Below are 17,013 nucleotides of genomic sequence, written 5' to 3'. Positions count from 1 at the left end.
GTGGCGGGTAGGGGGCTGGGTGGCGCGGGACAGAGCGGCCGGAGGAGGGAGTTCGCGGAGAGTTACCGCTGGTGAGAGTGGCCAGTGCCCACGGTCTCCTTGGAGACGTACTGACCAATGGGAGCTGCGGAAGCTGTTTATGGGGGCGGAGTGTTGTCATGGCAGCAGAAGAAGCCTTTTCGAGCGGCTACTTAATGCCAGTCTCCCCGCCGCGGGCGCTCAGAGAGACGCCGTCGGGCGGGGGGGCAAGGAGGGGCGCTGGTGGCGCCCTCGAGCTGGGGGCAGAGAGCCGCGGGGGTTGGGAGGAACTTTTTCCAGAACCTTCCTCTGGTCTGGGGTGCGCTCTGAGCCAGGTAAGGACAGGGAGGGCTGCGGGCCACGGAAGGGAGGGCGTCAGTACTAAAACCGCTTTCCCATTTGTCCCCGACGGAAATGGTGGGCCCAGGGACTGACATCTGAGCATTCCATAACTCTCTGTCCTGTCCCTTCCTTCCTCGTGATCCCCTATCCCAAGACCCCTTTTCAAGGATCCGACGGGCTCCGCTGCCCTCCGCCCCGTCGTGCCTCCCGGACTCCCTTGCCCCATTGCCAATTGTGAAAGGATGGGGGGAGTGTTCCTGGTTTCCCGTTCTTCGGGAGAAAGGGGGTACACTCGGGTGCCCCTGCCCTCTTCTCTCTAGCACCTCGAGGAGGAAAGGAAGAGAAGTGGACCCTGTGTGTGGGGGGGGGTCGGACCCGAGGGTACTGCTTCTGTCTCCCACACCTTGGCACTGAAAGATCCTTCCCCAGCTTCGAGGACGATTTTAGCGAAGCCCCCCCACACACACACACACACACTTCACACACACCGTCTCCCCCGGGGGTGGGGGAAGAGTGCTCAGTTCCTGCTGTGGTCCCCGCAGGCGACCACATACATATTCGGAGGAGGCGACCCCCGGGTCGCGGGATGGAAGCGCGCATCGAGGCGGCTGAGTAACCGGAGCCGCCGGAGTCCGCGGGCCGGAGAGCGCGGCGGGTCACCCTCGGCTCAGCCCTTGGATGTTGCACGCCCCCTCGGAGAGTCCCGGCAAACATGGCGGAGAGCTGGCTGCGCCTCTCGGGAGCAGGGGCGGCGGAGGAGGCTGGGCCGGAGGGCGGCCTGGAGGAGCCCGACGCCCTGGATGACAGCCTGACCAGCCTGCAGTGGCTGCAGGAATTCTCCATTCTCAACGCCAAAGCCCCAGCCCTGCCCCCGGGGGGCACCGACCCCCACGGCTACCACCAGGTGCCAGGCTCGGCCGCGCCAGGGTCCCCCCTGGCCGCTGACCCCGCCTGCCTGGGGCAGCCGCACACGCCGGGCAAGCCCACGTCGTCGTGCACGTCGCGGAGCGCGCCCCCGGGGCTGCAGGCCCCGCCCCCCGACGACGTGGACTACGCCACCAACCCGCACGTGAAGCCGCCGTACTCGTACGCCACGCTCATCTGCATGGCCATGCAGGCCAGCAAGGCCACGAAGATCACGCTCTCGGCCATCTACAAGTGGATCACGGACAACTTCTGCTACTTCCGCCACGCGGATCCTACCTGGCAGGTAGGGGGGGCGCGGGCGGCGGCCGCCCCCTCCCCACCCCAGATCTGCAGGCATGCGGAGGAGGCCGTAGCGAAGGGCCCGCGAGGGCCCTGTTCTTGGAACCCCCCGTCTTTGGCTCCTAGAGGGAGGAGGGAGAATGTTCTAGGAGTGCAAACGTTGAGGTTCCAGGGGAAAGAGCTTGTCCTACATCCAGCAGGCCCAGCCTTCAGGCCAGTACTAGACAATGCATGGGGTCCTGGTGGAGGGCGGTGAACTGAGCACACATTCTTGTCCCAAGGCCCAGAATTCCTAGACACGGCCCTGCTCCAGGGCAGTCTGTCAGAGCCGGACTCAGAAACGGAAGCTGGAGCGAGCCCCCCGCCAGGCTCATCCGCCTTTTGCAGTGGCTGGGGGAGGGGAGTGCTGTGGGGTGTGAAGACCAGCTGCGTCCCCCTGGAGGGGGTACCGGGCCCTCCTAAAGCTGCCGTCCTAGCCCCCTGCCCCACCCCCTCCCCAGTTTCCTGCCTCCACTCCTCCCCCTCTTCTCAGTCAGCCTCCCTGGGGGGACAATTACCTGAACCAGGTGCTTTCCACAGGGGCTCTGCCTCCCGCACTGACTTCTTGTTCCAAGTCTCCGGGACCTGGCACAGAGCAGCCGAGGGGCCTAGGCCACCGGGTAAACATCCCGGCCTGACAGGGGGATCGTGGCCACCCGCCCACCCTGCCGTCCCGGCCCCACACCCCCGTTTGGACAAGACTCAGCACTAGGAACGATCAAAGCAGGGTGATGCTTTGAGACCAGGCAGATGTTCCTCTGTGGGTCTCAGACCCTCAGGACCAAGAGCTGGTTGGGACCCCCAGACTGGCAGGGTCTCTCTTCCTTGGGGCACCCTGTTTCTGGCCTCAGCATCACAGTCTCAAGCCATTCCACATTGACCTGGGCCCAGCCCTTGGGGCCATGGTCGTTTGTAGCCTCAGAGAGAAAGCAGAGCCCCGCACCTCCACCCCACCCCAGGTCGAGGCCACTCAGGCCCCAGGAGTGGGCGCTATGCTCCCTGCTGGGTCCTGATCAATGCAGACCTCGGCGCCTCCGTGGGAGGAGGGGACCGTGGGGGGTGAGGGCCCGGCCAGCAGCCGGCTCAACAAACAGGGAAAGCCACCAGCCCCCCATTCCAACCACACACACACACACACACACACACACACACACATACACACACTCAGTTGCCTGCTCACTTCACAAACAGAGAGGACCAGCCAGGCCCAGGCCCAGGGAGCTGGTGGTCCAGGCCCTGGGGGAGCTGAGGGCTTTGGCCAGAGGCCGCGAGCTGGGGGTGCAGGTGGGGGGGGACATTGGGGGTGCCACTGAGAGCCACCCTGCAGCTCAGGGCTTGGATGACTGAGCAGGCAGATATCCCAGCAACAGGGAACAAAAGCCCCCGACAGAACTCTCGGCCCCCAGTACCCTGTGGCTGGTGTCCCAGAGCCGCCCAGTCAGACCAGTACGTCCCTCTTCCCCTCCCCCACCGGGAGAAGACTGGGGACGGGGGTGGGGGCGCGTGCAGGCGCAGCCCAGGCCATCACCAGCTCTTCCCACTGACCCAGCGGTCACTCGGTCACTCTGCTTTGTCTCTCGCTCTCTCTCCCTGTGTCCAGAACTCGATCCGCCACAACCTGTCGCTGAACAAGTGCTTCATCAAAGTGCCTCGGGAGAAGGACGAGCCGGGCAAGGGGGGCTTCTGGCGCATCGACCCCCAGTATGCAGAGCGGCTGCTGAGTGGGGCCTTCAAGAAGCGCCGGCTGCCCCCGGTCCACATCCACCCCGCCTTCTCCCACCAGGCCGCGCAGGAGCCCAGCGCCGCCCCCTGGGCCGGGCCGCTGACCGTGAACACCGAGGCCCAGCGCCTGCTGCGGGAGTTCGAGGAGGCCACAGGCGAGGTGGGCTGGGGTGGCGAGGGCCGGCCCGGGCACAAGCGCAAGCAGCCACTGCCCAAGCGGGTGGCCAAGGTCCCGCGGCCCCCCAGCACCCTGCTGCTGACCCAGGAGGAGCAGGGCGAGCTGGAGCCCCTCAAAGGCAACTTTGACTGGGAGGCCATCTTCGATGCCGGCACGCTGGGCGGGGAGCTGGGGGCGCTGGGGGCGCTGGAGCTGAGTCCGCCGCTGAGCCCCGCCTCGCACGGGGACGTGGACCTCACTGTCCACGGCCGCCACATCGACTGCCCTGCCACCTGGGGGCCTCCCCTGGAGCAGGCTGCCGACAGCCTGGACTTTGACGAGACCTTCCTGGCCACATCCTTCCTGCAGCACCCCTGGGACGAGAGTGGCAGTGGCTGCCTGCCCCCAGAGCCCCTCTTTGAGGCCGGGGATGCCACCCTGGCCGCTGACCTGCAGGACTGGGCCAGCGTGGGTGCCTTCTTGTAAGAGGCCAGGCCCCGCCCCACCTCCAGACAGTGCCCAAGTCGAGGCCCAGAACTGATTCCCCAACACAGGCCCGTGGACACCCCCCAGCCCAGGCAGGGGCTGGGCCAGGTCTCCCGAGGCTGGCCCCCAAGAGGCCACACCGCCCCCCCCACCCGGGATGCCCTCAAATTCAAGCCCAGGAGGCTGAGAACTGGGGGCTCAGGGCCAGAATTGCTGCCTGCCCTCCGCCCCCCACATACACTCAGTGTTTCATTGATCGCTGTCTGCCCTGCCCCGGGGACCAACTAAAGGACCCTACACTGTGAAAGCTGAGGCCAGGAGGGACCCCGGCTTGAGGGGGGGGAACAGAGCAGGGCCTTCCAGAGCATCCCAGCTTCAACGCTGCTCCCCTCCCCCCGCCTGCCCCCCCCCCCCTCTCTCCTCTCTCTCTCTCTCTCTCTCTCTCTCTCTCTCTCTCTCTCTCTCTCTCTCTCTCTCTCTCTCTCTCTCTCTCTCTCTCTCTCTCTCTCGTGCCCTTGCTCTCGCTCTCTCGCCTCTTCCCCAGGTCTCTATCCAGAGAAAGTTCCCAGGTACAACAGATGCTAATTAGGTGACAGCAAATTAACCCCCTGGAGGCCTCTCCCGGCAAAGCCTCCCTGGGGCAGGGGCCGGCAGTGGCTGGGGCGGAGCTGGGCAGAGACAGGGACAGTTGGGGGGAGGTGGGGGGAGGGAGGCGCAGGAGACAGAAATGAGGCAGAGGTGCCGGGCTGGGGCAAGGAGATCTCTACAGCCTCTGGAGTCTTCGCCTGGCCCACCCTTAGTGGGGCTGACGTTGCAAATCCCTAATCTTCGAGCCCGACTTGAGGCTGGGAGCAGCGGGAAGTTGGGGTTCGGTGGGAGGGGGTTTGGGGGCAGGGACGCCAAGCTGCCGGGCGGGCAACAGACCAGACTAATGTAGTGAGTGTAGCTGTAGCTAAGACTTAACTGGAACTTCTAGAACCACGGAGACCAGGAAGGGGGGGACCCCCGCACCCCTGCCTGCACTTCGGGGTGGGGGGTGGGGGCAGTGTCCTGCACCACCCTACACCTCCCAGTCTGGGCCCATATCCACCCTCCCGCCCGTGGGGCAATTTAACCTTTCTCATGGAAAGTTATTTACAATAAAAAAATTTTAAATAAATTTTTTTAAAATCTGAAAACGGACCTGCTTGTGGGTTTCTTTGTGAGGCAAAGGGGAGGGCCGGTGTCACGGAGGAGGGGGGCCTTCTGCTGCCAGGGGTGGAGGATGTCGGAGGAATGGGGAGGCAGCCGGGGGGGGGGGGCCTTTGGTGTCCCCCGAGGCTCAGGCCTCAGTGCCTCCACCTGTGCAATGGGGAGAGCTGTGCCCACACCCCGGGAGAGCAGGCGACAAAGCAAGGGGGGGTAGGTGACAAAGCTAGGAGGCGCGGCCCCCACCCCGGCGACGCACAAAGGCCCGGGTGTGCCCAGGGCTTGGCTCACGCCGTCCCCCACCGCGAGGGCCTGCCCGGGCTCGCCCGCCGAGGCTTGTGGTCCCCGGCCCGGGCCTGCCCCCAGCACCTCCCTCTCCCGGTCCTCTCCTGGAAGGACCCAGGTGAGGCCACAGGGCCCCAGTCCCCGGGCCCACCTCCCACTCTGTGGGCATCCTCCTGGCGCCTTCCCTCCCCAGCCCGACACAGGCTTGCGGGGAAGGCAGCCCGCCAAGGAAGTGGGGGTGCTCAGATCCCAACCCCCCACTCACGCTGACAGGCCCACCCTGGAGGGACCAGCCTGCCAGAGTTCCGAGGGGGAAACTGAGGCATGGAAAAGGCGTGTCTGGGTGATGCTCTACCAGCTCCTTGCAAGCCCCCCATCCCAGCTTTGCCTGGCAGCCACCTCCCCCACCCCAGCCCTCGCCCACCCCCACATACACACGCTGAGTAGAACACAGCCCTCCCCGCAGCGTGCACACGCACACACACACACACACACACACAACACAGAGGCACAAACACATACTGTCCCCACGGCCCGGCCCAGCCTCCACAGACCCTCACTCCCACTGCCCCTTTTTTCCCGGGCACTCGAGGTTGGCTCGAGGCCAAGCTGGCATTCACGGGGCTAACTTGCTTCTTTCACTTGCTAATTATTCCAAATATTTCGCAAGGGCACACTGCAGGCCCTTCCTGAGCCCACCAGCCGGCCGGGCCACTCCCGCAGCAGGCCGAGCAGCTGCCCCGAGCGAGCCTCCACCCTAACGCTGAGCACAGGCCACTCAGAGACCCCACACACACCCCCTCCAAGCAACGCCTCCCTCCACCTCCCCACCACCCGCCCCTCTCTCTCCATGGACCCCAGCAGTGGCGACACCAAGGGGGATCTGGGGGCGTCCAGCCTGCCCCACTGGTCCCCAGATCAGCCGCCAGCCCTGGCCACGGCAGGTTACACCTGGGTTGACAGGTGGGGCATGTCCTTGTGTGCCCCCTCTTCACTCCCTAGCCCCAGGCTTGGGCTGGGGGTGCGGGGGGCAAAGGGCAAGTTCAGGGGCAGGAGAATCATCTGGTTGGACAGACAGAAAACCAGGAGAAGCAGGGCAGTGGTGTTCACCCTGGCTGCAGATGAGAATCACCCCTGGAGCCTCTGAAAACCCCAATGCCCAGGCTGCACCCCATGGCGGTTAAACCAGAATCTCTGGGGCAGGGCCCAGGCATCAGTAAGTTTTAAAGGCTAATGTGAGGCCAAAGCTGAGAATCCTGCCTCATGGGGGGCTGCAAGCACAGAGCTCAGCACGACCCCCCGGGGGAGCCGGTCACTCCCTGTCCTGCCCCAGCTGAGTGGCCTTTCGTTTCTTTAAAGACATTTGTTCAACTCACATTTATTTACACATTTTTAATTTCGATTCAAAGTACTTTAAAAAAATTTTAACATGGTAACAAGTAAATGACGTAACATTTCCCGTTTTAACCATTCTCAAGGATTCAAGGTGTTAATTACATTCACAAATGTTGTGCTCCCCTAACTGTATCACCCATTACCAAAACTTTCCCACCACCTCAAACAGAAACTCTGTACTCCCCATTCCACACCCCCATCCTTGGTAACCCCCAATCTACTCTCTGTCTCTATGAATTTGCCTATTCTAAGGATTTCATGTGAGTGGAATCACGCAATACTTGTCCTTTTCTGTCTGGCTTATTTCACTCAGCGTGACGTTTTCAAGGATCATCCCCTTTGTAGCATGTACCAGCCCTTTATTCCTTTTGATGGCTGAATAATATCCCATTGTACGGACAGACCGCTTTTTGTTTATCCATTCATCGGTTTACGGGCACTTGGGTTCCTTCCACCTCTTGGCCATTGTGCACAATGACGCGATGGACATTGGCGTGCACACGTCTGTGCCAGTCCCGCTTTCAGTTCTTTGGGGCATATTCCTGGGAGTGGAATTGCCAGGTCGTATGGTAACTCTATACTTAAAGCTCCGAGGAACCACCAACCTGTTTTCCACAGCAGCCGCACCATTTTTGAAATATTTTGAAATACCTTTTAAGCCATTGGCGTGTAAGCGGCAGGCCTGATGTCCTCTTCCCCCAAACTACTTGAGCGTGTGCGTCCTCAAAACAGACACTCCTCCAGAGCCACAGCACACCCACCCAGATCGGGGGGCTAACGCCGACTCACTACCCCATCTGATCCACGGACCCCATCCACATTTTGCTGATTGCCCCGTCGTGCTCCTCTCAGTTCCAGCTTCCCAGTCGAGGTCACCTGCAGTTGTCCTGGCTCCTTTGAGCTTTGAGCCCTGTGGATTTGAGCTCATGACTCAAGCTCTCGCAGGTTCCTACCCCCTTTCATCCTAACCCACACACCCCACCTTCGAGGTGACAAACCCCTGAGCCACTTCATTCTTGGGTGTTGGGAGAAGCCCATTCCCAAAGCAAGAAGCCACCCCTCTGTCCCCCAACATCCTGCTTTTTCCCCATCTTCCCACCCTTCCTGCCTGCCCGCTCCCCCTGGATCCCCCCAGCTGGGAATGTGCTGGGGGCTGGGGGGCGCAAGGGACGGGCATGTGGGAGGAAGGGCCAGGAGCTCGGGCCTTGGAGGCCTGCCCCACCCAGGGCCCGGAGCTCGTGCTTCCCCCCAGGACAAGCTAACCCGGGCCCCGGTGAGGTCTCAGTGTGTCCGGAAGGCCTGCAGGGATCCCCTTGCCTGCTCCTTGTGCTCTCCTGGAGCCAAGCGGCCTGGAGCCAGCCTGGGCCCCCCGCAGAGCCGCGCCAGGGGCAGGCCTTGCTCCCCAGGCCTCCCCCTCCGGGCTCAGGACAGACAGGGAGGAAGAGGGCAAGAGGGCGAGCTGGCGGGAAAGGAGGGCTGCGCGGCGGCTGGGGGGAGGCGGTCAGGAGGCCCACAGGTAAACAGGTGTATTTGGACTCCTGGTGGGGATGGGGTGGGGACTGGCCCTGTGGGGCAGGCCTGGGCCTGTCGGGGCGGATGTGGGGAGGGGCCAGAGCACCTGTGTCCCGGTGGGGTGCGAGGGGGGCCCGGGGCCCTGCTGACACATTCTTGCGTGATGAGGAGGAACAAACAGGTGGCCCCAGGTTTCCACAAGGGGGGCACCCTGCCGGGCTGGCACTGGCGATGTGAGGATGTGAGCTCAGGGGGAGGTGATGGCTCTTCCATCCGTCCTGCCCAGTGGCTCCCAGGTCAGGGCCACCGTGACGGGCGTGCTGGGGCCTGAGCTTGCCCCGTGTGTGGCAGGGCCAGGCAGGGGCCAGCCAGGACACTGCCCATCAGACAGGCAGGAATCGAGAAGCCAGCCAGCCTGGGTGAGCGGGGCATGGGGTGGGGCAGCCGGGTGGTGTCTTCTGCTGTCCCTGTCCAGTTGCCCAGCACAGTCCTGAGGGACCCCAGCCCCTGAGCCCTCCTTGGGCCATATCACCCTGCCTGATCGTCTGAAGGCAGGATGGGCAGCCTGGGGTCTGAGCCCCAGACCCCCTTTTCTCTTGAAGGAAGCAGCTGCAAGAATTGGAGGGGCAGACCGTGGGCACCCCATCCCCCTCTCTCCCCCTACAGATACACAATGCCCCTGCAACCCTTTGAAGCTGAAGCCACAGCCGGTAGCCCAGTAGCCCTCCCAGTGCTGCTGTTTGCCCAGGGAATTAAGCCGAGGCTGGGAAGATGTCAGCAGTTCTCCTCCCCTCAACCCCCACCCACCCGCTGTCACAGCGCTGCCTGTGCCCCAGGCTGCCCCAGCCCCTGTGTCCTGCCCCGGCCCCATCCCTACAGCATCACAGTTCCTACCAACGCGTTTAAAAGGACAGCTGACCGGTGGGCGTGGCCGTGAGGAGGGCAGGGGGCGAGGGTGGGATGGGGTGGGGGAGGGAGGCAGAGTTTTCAGCCCCACACGCCCGTGGGTAGATAACCTACATCCCTCAACCCCACACTGGTGGCATCAAGCACCCAGCATACCTTGATAAGTACTTGTTGAGTGAAAGAATGAATGAATGAATGGGTTGGCTGGGCAGAGGGATAAGAGGGAGAAAGGTAGAAAAACACAGCAGAGTAACCTTGCAAAATGCGGCTCCCATAGTGAATGCCAAGGGGTTCTCAGGTCCCCGGGGGTCGGGAGTGCTTCTGAAGCCCCCAGAAAGGTGGTTGGGCCTGAGGATGTGCAGAGACTCGGGAGAGGGTCCAGGGGGAACTTGGAGGAAAGCCCCATGCTGCCGTGTTCTGGAAGCAGGTAAGAGGCCCACTTGCTGGCCCTGTGGGTTGGGGCCATACAAGCGGAGGCAGGGGCCTTGAACACCTGCCCCGGGCTGTGAGTGGCAGCCGTGGGAGGTGAGGCGGAGGGCGAGGGGCACCGGGCAGGGGGAAAGGCTGCTGGGAGGTGGGAGAGCCCAGCCTTCTTCGTTCCCACCTGCTCCTTCTGGGCCCCGATTCTCACAGGCCTAGGTCACTGCGGGGGTCCCCAAGAGCCAAGAGGTGGGGGCTGAAACTGGCTTTCCAGTCCCCCAGTGCCTTGTGTATTGCCCACTCACCCAAAACCGCAGGGTCAGCAAGCGGGCCTCTTAGCTGTTTGCACCCCACCTTCAGGCCGCCAGGACAGAGCTGCGCCCAGCCCGGCTGTCCCTGCCTGGCCCCACCCCGCCGTGCACCAGGATGGGGGCCCCTGGGGCCACGGAGCCCGCTGTGCTGAAGCCCCGGCTACTAGGGGTGCTCAACAGGGGAGGGAGAGCCATGGGGAGGGGGAGGGACCCCGGCGCCTGGTATTTGGCTCCAGGTTAGCCCTGGCCAGGAGGGGACACAGCCTGTCCTCGTGGGACAGGAGCACCAAGGGGACTCGCCCTGGGTGTAGGTGGGCAGCAGGTAGCCCTTGCAGAGGAGCAGGACCCCGTTCTCATCCAAGCTCCTTGGGCCCCTGTCGGCTCCTGCTCCGCGGGTGGGGTTATTTTGTGGGGGGCAGTGAGGGCCTCCTGACCCTGGAAGGAATCCGAGCAGGGAAGGAGGAAAATCCGCCAAAGACTCCTCACTCCCCCGCTGGGCCCAACAACCTACACTCAGGTTCATACAGGGGGGCACCCCTCCGCCTCGGCCCCCCACCCAAATGCTCAAGCTCGCAGGCTCCATCCCCTCACCCCACCCCCAGCCCAGGAAATTCTTGCTTGAAGGGAGAGTTTGGAAGAAAACAGGTGGGAGAGGGGAAAGCGGGGCAGGGGCGTGTGGGGGAGGGGAGCAGGGGGGCCCCCGGGACATCCTGGTTCCACATGTTGTGGGCCCAGAGCAGCCCAAATACCCTTCTTTTGCAGGTGCGGGAACTGCCCTCCGGTCTGATCTCGTCCCTGGCTGGGGTTCGGGGGTCTTGCCGGTGACCCCGAAGCCTCCCTGATCCCACACGAAGCAGGGTAATCCCTCACCAGGCCTGAACCTTGGCCTCCAGCCTGGACTCCCAGTCCAGCTCCTCGTTTCCACCACCTCCCAGAGCCCTCTGCGTGGGTGACCTGTGGGAACCTCCAACCAGGCTTGGGAAGAGGGACTGAGGCCGAGAGAAAAGACGAGGAGAGGAGAGAGTGGCCAAGCCAAGATGGGTCTGCAGAACGGAAATTAATTCAGTCTGGGGAAACTGAGGACAGTGAGAAGGAGCAGCTGCTTACTGGATACGTGTTGAATTCACACGTGCATGAGTGACTAGACACATCAATAAGTGAAGTGGAGCCAGTTTGGGGAGGGGAGAGGGTGACCCCGGCTTTGGCCTGCCCTGTGGGGGTCACCCCAGAGGTTCGCCTGGAGGCCTCTGTGGGCAGTTGGGTGTCAGGGGCTGGAAGGAGCTAGAGCCCGGGTTCATGAAGGGAAGAGGCCAAGCCCCGGTGCCCAAGCTCTCGCTGGAAGTGAGAACAGAGGAGAGCAGGGAGCCAGGGCTGGGCCCCCGAGAAGGCAAGGAGGGCAGAGGAGGAGCCGGAGAGGCCCCCCACAGTCAGATGGGAAGGGGAGAACCCCCAGCCGGGCCAGGGCCCAAGCATCTGGTGCTTTCCTCCACGCCTGTTCCCTGCAGGCCCAGCCCGGCCGATCCTGGAGGGAAAGTCAACAGAGGGGAGCTGCTGGGGAGCCAGAGGGGGCCCGGGGCCAGGAAGCAGGCCGGCAGTGCCCAGGAGCTGCCGGGGGCTCCCACAGGGCCGTGGCTCCAGCCTGGGGGGGTGGAACCAGAGCCCAAAGCAGGCCGAGGGGAAGGAGTGTGGACAGTGGCCACAGAAGGGAGAGGCTCAGGGAAGATGCTGGTGGCATGAGAATGCTGAGAAAGCCAAGGACGGGGTCCCGGGGAGCCCTTTCTGCTGGCAGCAGGAGGAAGAGGGACTCAGAGGAGGTAGGAAGTGTGGGTTCCGGCCCCAGCCCGGTGGAGGGGTCCACCTTGGAGGGCCTCTTGCTTCAAGGTGGAAGAGGAGGAGGATGGGGGTACGGGCTGCACAGGGGTGGGCAGGAGGTTGTCGGGGCAGCTCCGAGCTCTGTCTCCACGAGTGAGCAGCAAGATGGGGTGTGAGGGGTGAACAGAAGGTCCAGAGCAAGGGGGAGACAGAGAGGAGAGCCTGGAGCATGGGGACCCCATTGATCTTGCCACGGCAACGTGCCAGCCCCACAGGCAGGCACCTCTCGCCCCGGCTGGAGGGCTGGGGTGGGATGGCAGCCCTGAAGGAGGGAGGCCAGGGTGCCGGGGCTGGGCATGCAGGCCAGCCGCCCACCCACTCACCGGGCCCATGTTTCCTTGCTCCTTCGGACCTGGGTCTGTGTCTGTGAGAATGGGCATGGGGTGGGCACAAAGGGGAGCAAGGTCCGGCCTTGGGGGGCTTTCTGACTTGGGGAGGGGTGTGGGTTTCCTCATGTGATGCTCCTGTTTCGCTCCCAGCACAGCCACAGCAGTTTTCCTTCTCAGAGCTTTGTTTGCCCAGAACAATTCCTTTCCTGAGCTGGGATCTCCTGGAAACTTCCGTCGTTACCTGTTAGCCTTAGGAGCCCTCCGTGCAGGAGAGGGACTCTCAAGCATGCCTCAGGTGTGTCGGGGGGCCTCGAACTCTCCGGATTCCCAGGCTGACCCCCCACCTCCCCCTCACACAAGCCTCCCTCGAGGCTGCTGCCCCCCACTCAGGGTGGGGCACCAGGGGCCACCCAGCTTTTGCAGGGCACCCCCTCATCTCTCGTTGGAGCTCCTGGCTTGGGCTTTTCAGCCTAGTCTTTTTCTGCCTGATAGTCAGTGGATCTTTCTTTTTTCTTTTTAAATGAAAATTTAATTTTTTATCAAAAAATTAATACAGGCACTTGGAGTAAAAGTCAAATAGTCTTATAACAACTTATGTTAAAAAAAAAAAAAGAGTCCCCTGCCCTCCCCTCAAATCCCACTCCACACAAGTACACACATCACTTTCAATTCTTTGAGTTATTCATCAGATACAACTGTATTTCCAATTAACATGCTGATACTGCCAGCTGGATTTTCAGCTCATCTGGGCATTATGCATTCACTGACTTGCAGCCATAGAAGACGAGGCTACAGCTCTTTTCCCTCCTCCATCCTCCTATTTGGTTAACTTTTTGGTTTAATAGTTAGAGATCATGTGACTGTTACGACATGGTATATTGTGTTCACTCCCCAGCCTTCATGTAGGAGCTGGGAGTTAACTACCTCATTTCTTTTCATTTATATAGTTTTCTACGTACCTCTGGCTGATTCTTCACAAATATTCCAAAAGATCTTACACATGCACATCAATACTATTCTCTTTCTCTATTTAGATCTTTAAAAATAATCCATACCTGCATATGTTATAAAATCGGAAAAGGTGCAAAGGGGTCTTCAGCGAAAAGTGAAAAGCACGTGTCCCTTCTTCCCCGACCCCCCCACCACCCAGAGCCCCTCCTCTGAGGCAACCACTGTTACTAGCTGCTTATGACGACTTCCAAAGATGGTTCATGCCCATGCACACACATATGTCTACTATTCCATTCCAAGTGCACCAGAGAATATGTTTTACTCTTTCCTGGAACCGTCCCGCCTGGGAGCTCTGTCTTCCTGCTCAGGCTGAACCCGTTCCATCAAGGCTACCCCATGACTGCCCCATGTCTCTCCTGCATGGGATTCCCTATTTCCTGGATCCCACCTCTTCCTGCTGCTTTAGGTATTCCCGGCAACTTCTGGAAAGGTTGTACTTTTTGAGATCTCAACTAAATTGTGAATAAAATAGCCAGACAAGTCGTCCAGAGTTAATCTCACAGCTGATTGCTAGTTGGGCTGGCTATGAAATTATAGGTCAAAATTTCCCTCCTGCTCCCCTGCTGCCCTTTCTGCTGAGAGCTGCATCACCATCATGGCAGAACTTGTGCTGGCCCTTCTGCACTTCTGTGGGAGAAGGCGGCTGGTTACCCACGTCGGAGGCCCCAGGCTGCTACCCAAACATCAACACCCTCACGTTGGGGGGGTTGGGGGGTGGGCACAGTCAGGCAGGGCACCCCGGGACACACTCTCTGCCTCTAGCTGGCCAGAGTCCAGAAAGCCACCTCCCCTAGTCTCCACTCTCCTTTAGTCCACAGGGGGCCTTAGGAGCCTTCGAGAGTGACCTACAGGTGAGGGGAATGAGGGGCAGAGAGAGGACCCGACTCTGCGGACACGGCAGAGTGAGGCTGGCTTCTCCTGGGCACTTCCATCTGGGCATCTGTCCTCCCTCATCTCACCACAGGCCCTGGGCATCTCCTTATTTCACCATGTGGGCGGTGTGTGTGCCTCCACGCTGCGCAGGGAGCTCCAGGAGGGCAGAGGCAGTGCCCGGTTCTCCCTGCCCCCCTCCCCCGGAGTGGCACACAGTGTGGGCTCAGCAGAGCCAGGCGGAATGGATGGTGATGGGATGGGGGAGGCAGGACATGCCACGACTCACAGTGACACATGGGCAGAGCTAGATCTAAGCCATAGCTCTGAGCTGGGCAGCCAGCGGGAGCCAGGGGAAGGCAGCCTGGGCTTCACTTCCCACCCCAGCCCTCCTCCTTGGCCTTATTAAAAACTCTACTGAAGATCTAATCAGGTGTGGGGTCCTGCCAGGTAATGTACACTGAGAAGGGCACACACCTGTTGCTGGCATCTCTCTGCTCATTCATTCAATTCATTCATTCATCACTCAACACCTCCCAGACAGGAGGACCTGTTGCTGGCATCTCTCTGCTCATTCATTCATTCAATTCATTCATTCATTCACTCAACACCTCTCAGACAGGTGGACCGTTCCATGGAGGACACACAAATGAGAGAAATCCAAAGGCACAGATCAAGACCCAGTAAGCCCCAAGAAGGCACTGCCACCCTCCCACTCCTCCCAGGCATGGTCATCTCATGCAGTCCCCTGCCCCAAGGCAGCCATGGCAGCAGCTCAGCCCCTGCAAAGGCAGGATCCACCAGCCCTGAGCATGGAGCCGGGAGACTGGGCCCTCAGCCCGGCCTGCTCCCCAGCAGGACTTGCCTGTGACCCCTCCCTCCCTGCCAGCAGCTCTAGAGGGCTCCGCCATGCCCACCACCAAGTCCCATCTTTCAAAATCCAGTTCAAGCACCTGTACTTGGAAGGCCGTCCTGATCTGCCAGCATGGCTGTTGCATTCTCCCCCAATTCACCCCTCACCCCCGTGGACCCTTTGCTCCTTCTGTGGCCTGTATCAGTGCACCCCAAATTCCCAAATGTTTCGGAGGGATATCTTCTTATATGCAAACTTAGTCTGCAAGAGGGGTGGGGAGACGCCAGCGCCCAGGCTGTCACCCCTTGCAGCAGGGTCTCCTCTCTCAGTGCGTGCCCCCCCAAACCCCTTTCCCTCCCTCCTTTATCCGTGATCCAACTGTCCTTCTGTCTCTCTGCTCCCTCTTCTTGCAACCCCCTGCACATTCTGGGTTAATGAACAAATGAAGGAACCTGCCCCCGACTGGAGGGTGGGCATGAGTAAGGGGCGCTTCCCAGACCCTGCCCCCAGCGGAGGGACCCATCTCTCAGCTCCCGGCCCTGCTCCCCCGAAGCCGGCGTGGGGTCTCCGGGGGCGAGACGCCGGGAAAGCGCTGAGTCACGTTCCGGGCACGCGGCCCCCGGGGAACCGGGCCTCCGGGGTGCCGAGGGTGTGCGGGCCGCGGCCCGCTCCTCCCGGCCCGCCCGGGGCGCCCCGCACGCCGGCCCGCACCCCCGGGTCGCGCAGACCCGGTCCCCGCGAGGGCGGCCGCCAGAGAGTCCGCGGTTGCTGGGAGCCGCAGGGCGCCGGGAGCGGGTGACGTCACCGCGGGCCCCGCCCCCCAGGGGGCGGGAAGGGGGGAGGGCTGCGGCAAAGCCCCCGGCCGCGGGACCCCGCTTTCTCCCCACGCCCTCCACCGCCGGCTCCCCACGCGTGCTTGCGCCCCTCGATTCTTCGAGTTTTCTCTCCATCCCTCCTCCCGCCCCGTCTCGCGTCCCTCTCCTCCCCCCGCACTCCCTCGCCCGCCCTCTCCTCTGGCGCCGCCGTCCACAGGCCTTGGCGCCCCCTCCCCTTTCTCGCAGCCGGGACGTTCTCGGAGGGTCGGGCGCCCCCTCGTGGCCCCCGGGGCCGGGCCTTCCGCGGGGGGGGCGCTCGGCCCCTCCCCCGCCCTCTCCCCTCTCCCCCCACCTCGAGGCTGGGGCTTCTCGAGCCCACCCGCCCCTGGGCCCTTCCGGGCTCACCCCCTGGGTGGCGGGAAGGGGGCGCCCACAGGTCAGGCCCCGGGAAGGAGGGTCCCACACACCCATCCCGCGCCCTCCCGAAAGCAGAGGCTGCGCGTCCCAAAGGAGCGGCCGCGGAGGGTCCCCGGAGGGACGCGGGGGAGGGAGGTGCGGCTCAAACAGAGGTGGAGAGAGTTGCTGTGTCTTCTTTTCCAGCCTTTTTTTCCAGCACTGGGCGGGCTGAGCAGTGTGCAGTCTGAAGTGAGGTGGGAGGCGAGGGGTGATGGCGGGGGCGGGGTGGGGGGCTGAAGCCAGGAGCCGCCCCTGACCCTGGAGGAACCCCGGCGGGAGGACTCATCTGCCGGTTATGGAGGCCCAGTGGGTTTCCTGCCAGGCTCGGCGCGGGCCGCAGAAGCAAGATCCCTGCCCTGCTCGAAGCTGACGGACAAGAGCTCGAGTGTGAAAAGCCACCGGGAAGACTTCCCTCGGGCGTTGGGCACCCCAGGTCCAGATCCCCGAGAGCCTCTTGCCTGGGTCCAGTGTCAGAGTGAGCGGCCAGTGGGCATGGCCCTCCGGTGTCCTGCAGACAAAGTTTCGCCAGGCCCAGGGACAGCCAAGGGGCTGGGCAGGTGGACGCCAGTGGCGGGGTAATGGCTGGTGCTTCCTTGACCATTTTGTCACCTGTCCACCCACGCTGACTCAAGTCTTCACCCACTTTGGTATCTAAAGACCCCTGGCAGTGAGGGTCTTCAGTGTCTCCTGTGGCCTGCCTGAGCTTCTCCTGCCCTGCCTCTGGTAACTCCAGGTACATATACCATCTTTGCAGATGGGCCACTGGCTCTGGAATGTTCCATCTGGTCTGACATTTCTGCATGAGGCTGCCTGCAACATC

The 17,013-nt window shown here is 62.3% G+C and overlaps 1 protein-coding gene across 1 annotated transcript; it reads left to right on the top strand.

Annotated features, from left to right (window-relative positions):
* The first annotated feature begins 232 nt into the window (after positions 1-232).
* FOXJ1 (forkhead box J1) lies at positions 233-5,148 on the top strand. The gene is made up of 3 exons (XM_037809287.1): positions 233-353; positions 903-1,570; positions 3,206-5,148. Exons 2-3 carry the CDS (start codon positions 1,073-1,075, stop codon positions 3,968-3,970), a joined length of 1,263 nt encoding a protein of 420 aa, XP_037665215.1. The 5' UTR covers positions 233-353; positions 903-1,072; the 3' UTR covers positions 3,971-5,148.
* Positions 5,149-17,013: the final 11,865 nt, after the last annotated feature.

Source organism: Choloepus didactylus, chromosome 18, assembly GCF_015220235.1.
Source record: "Choloepus didactylus isolate mChoDid1 chromosome 18, mChoDid1.pri, whole genome shotgun sequence".
NCBI lineage: Eukaryota > Metazoa > Chordata > Mammalia > Pilosa > Megalonychidae > Choloepus > Choloepus didactylus.
This window is presented reverse-complemented; position numbering and strand designations above follow the sequence as displayed.

Coding starts and splice junctions, on each gene's coding strand:
- FOXJ1 (XM_037809287.1), top strand. CDS start 1,073: ATGGCGGAGAGCTGGCTGCGCCTCTCGGGAGCAGGGGCGGCGGAGGAG. Junction 1,571..3,205: donor ACGCGGATCCTACCTGGCAG/GTAGGGGGGGCG, acceptor CCCTGTGTCCAG/AACTCGATCCGCCACAACCT.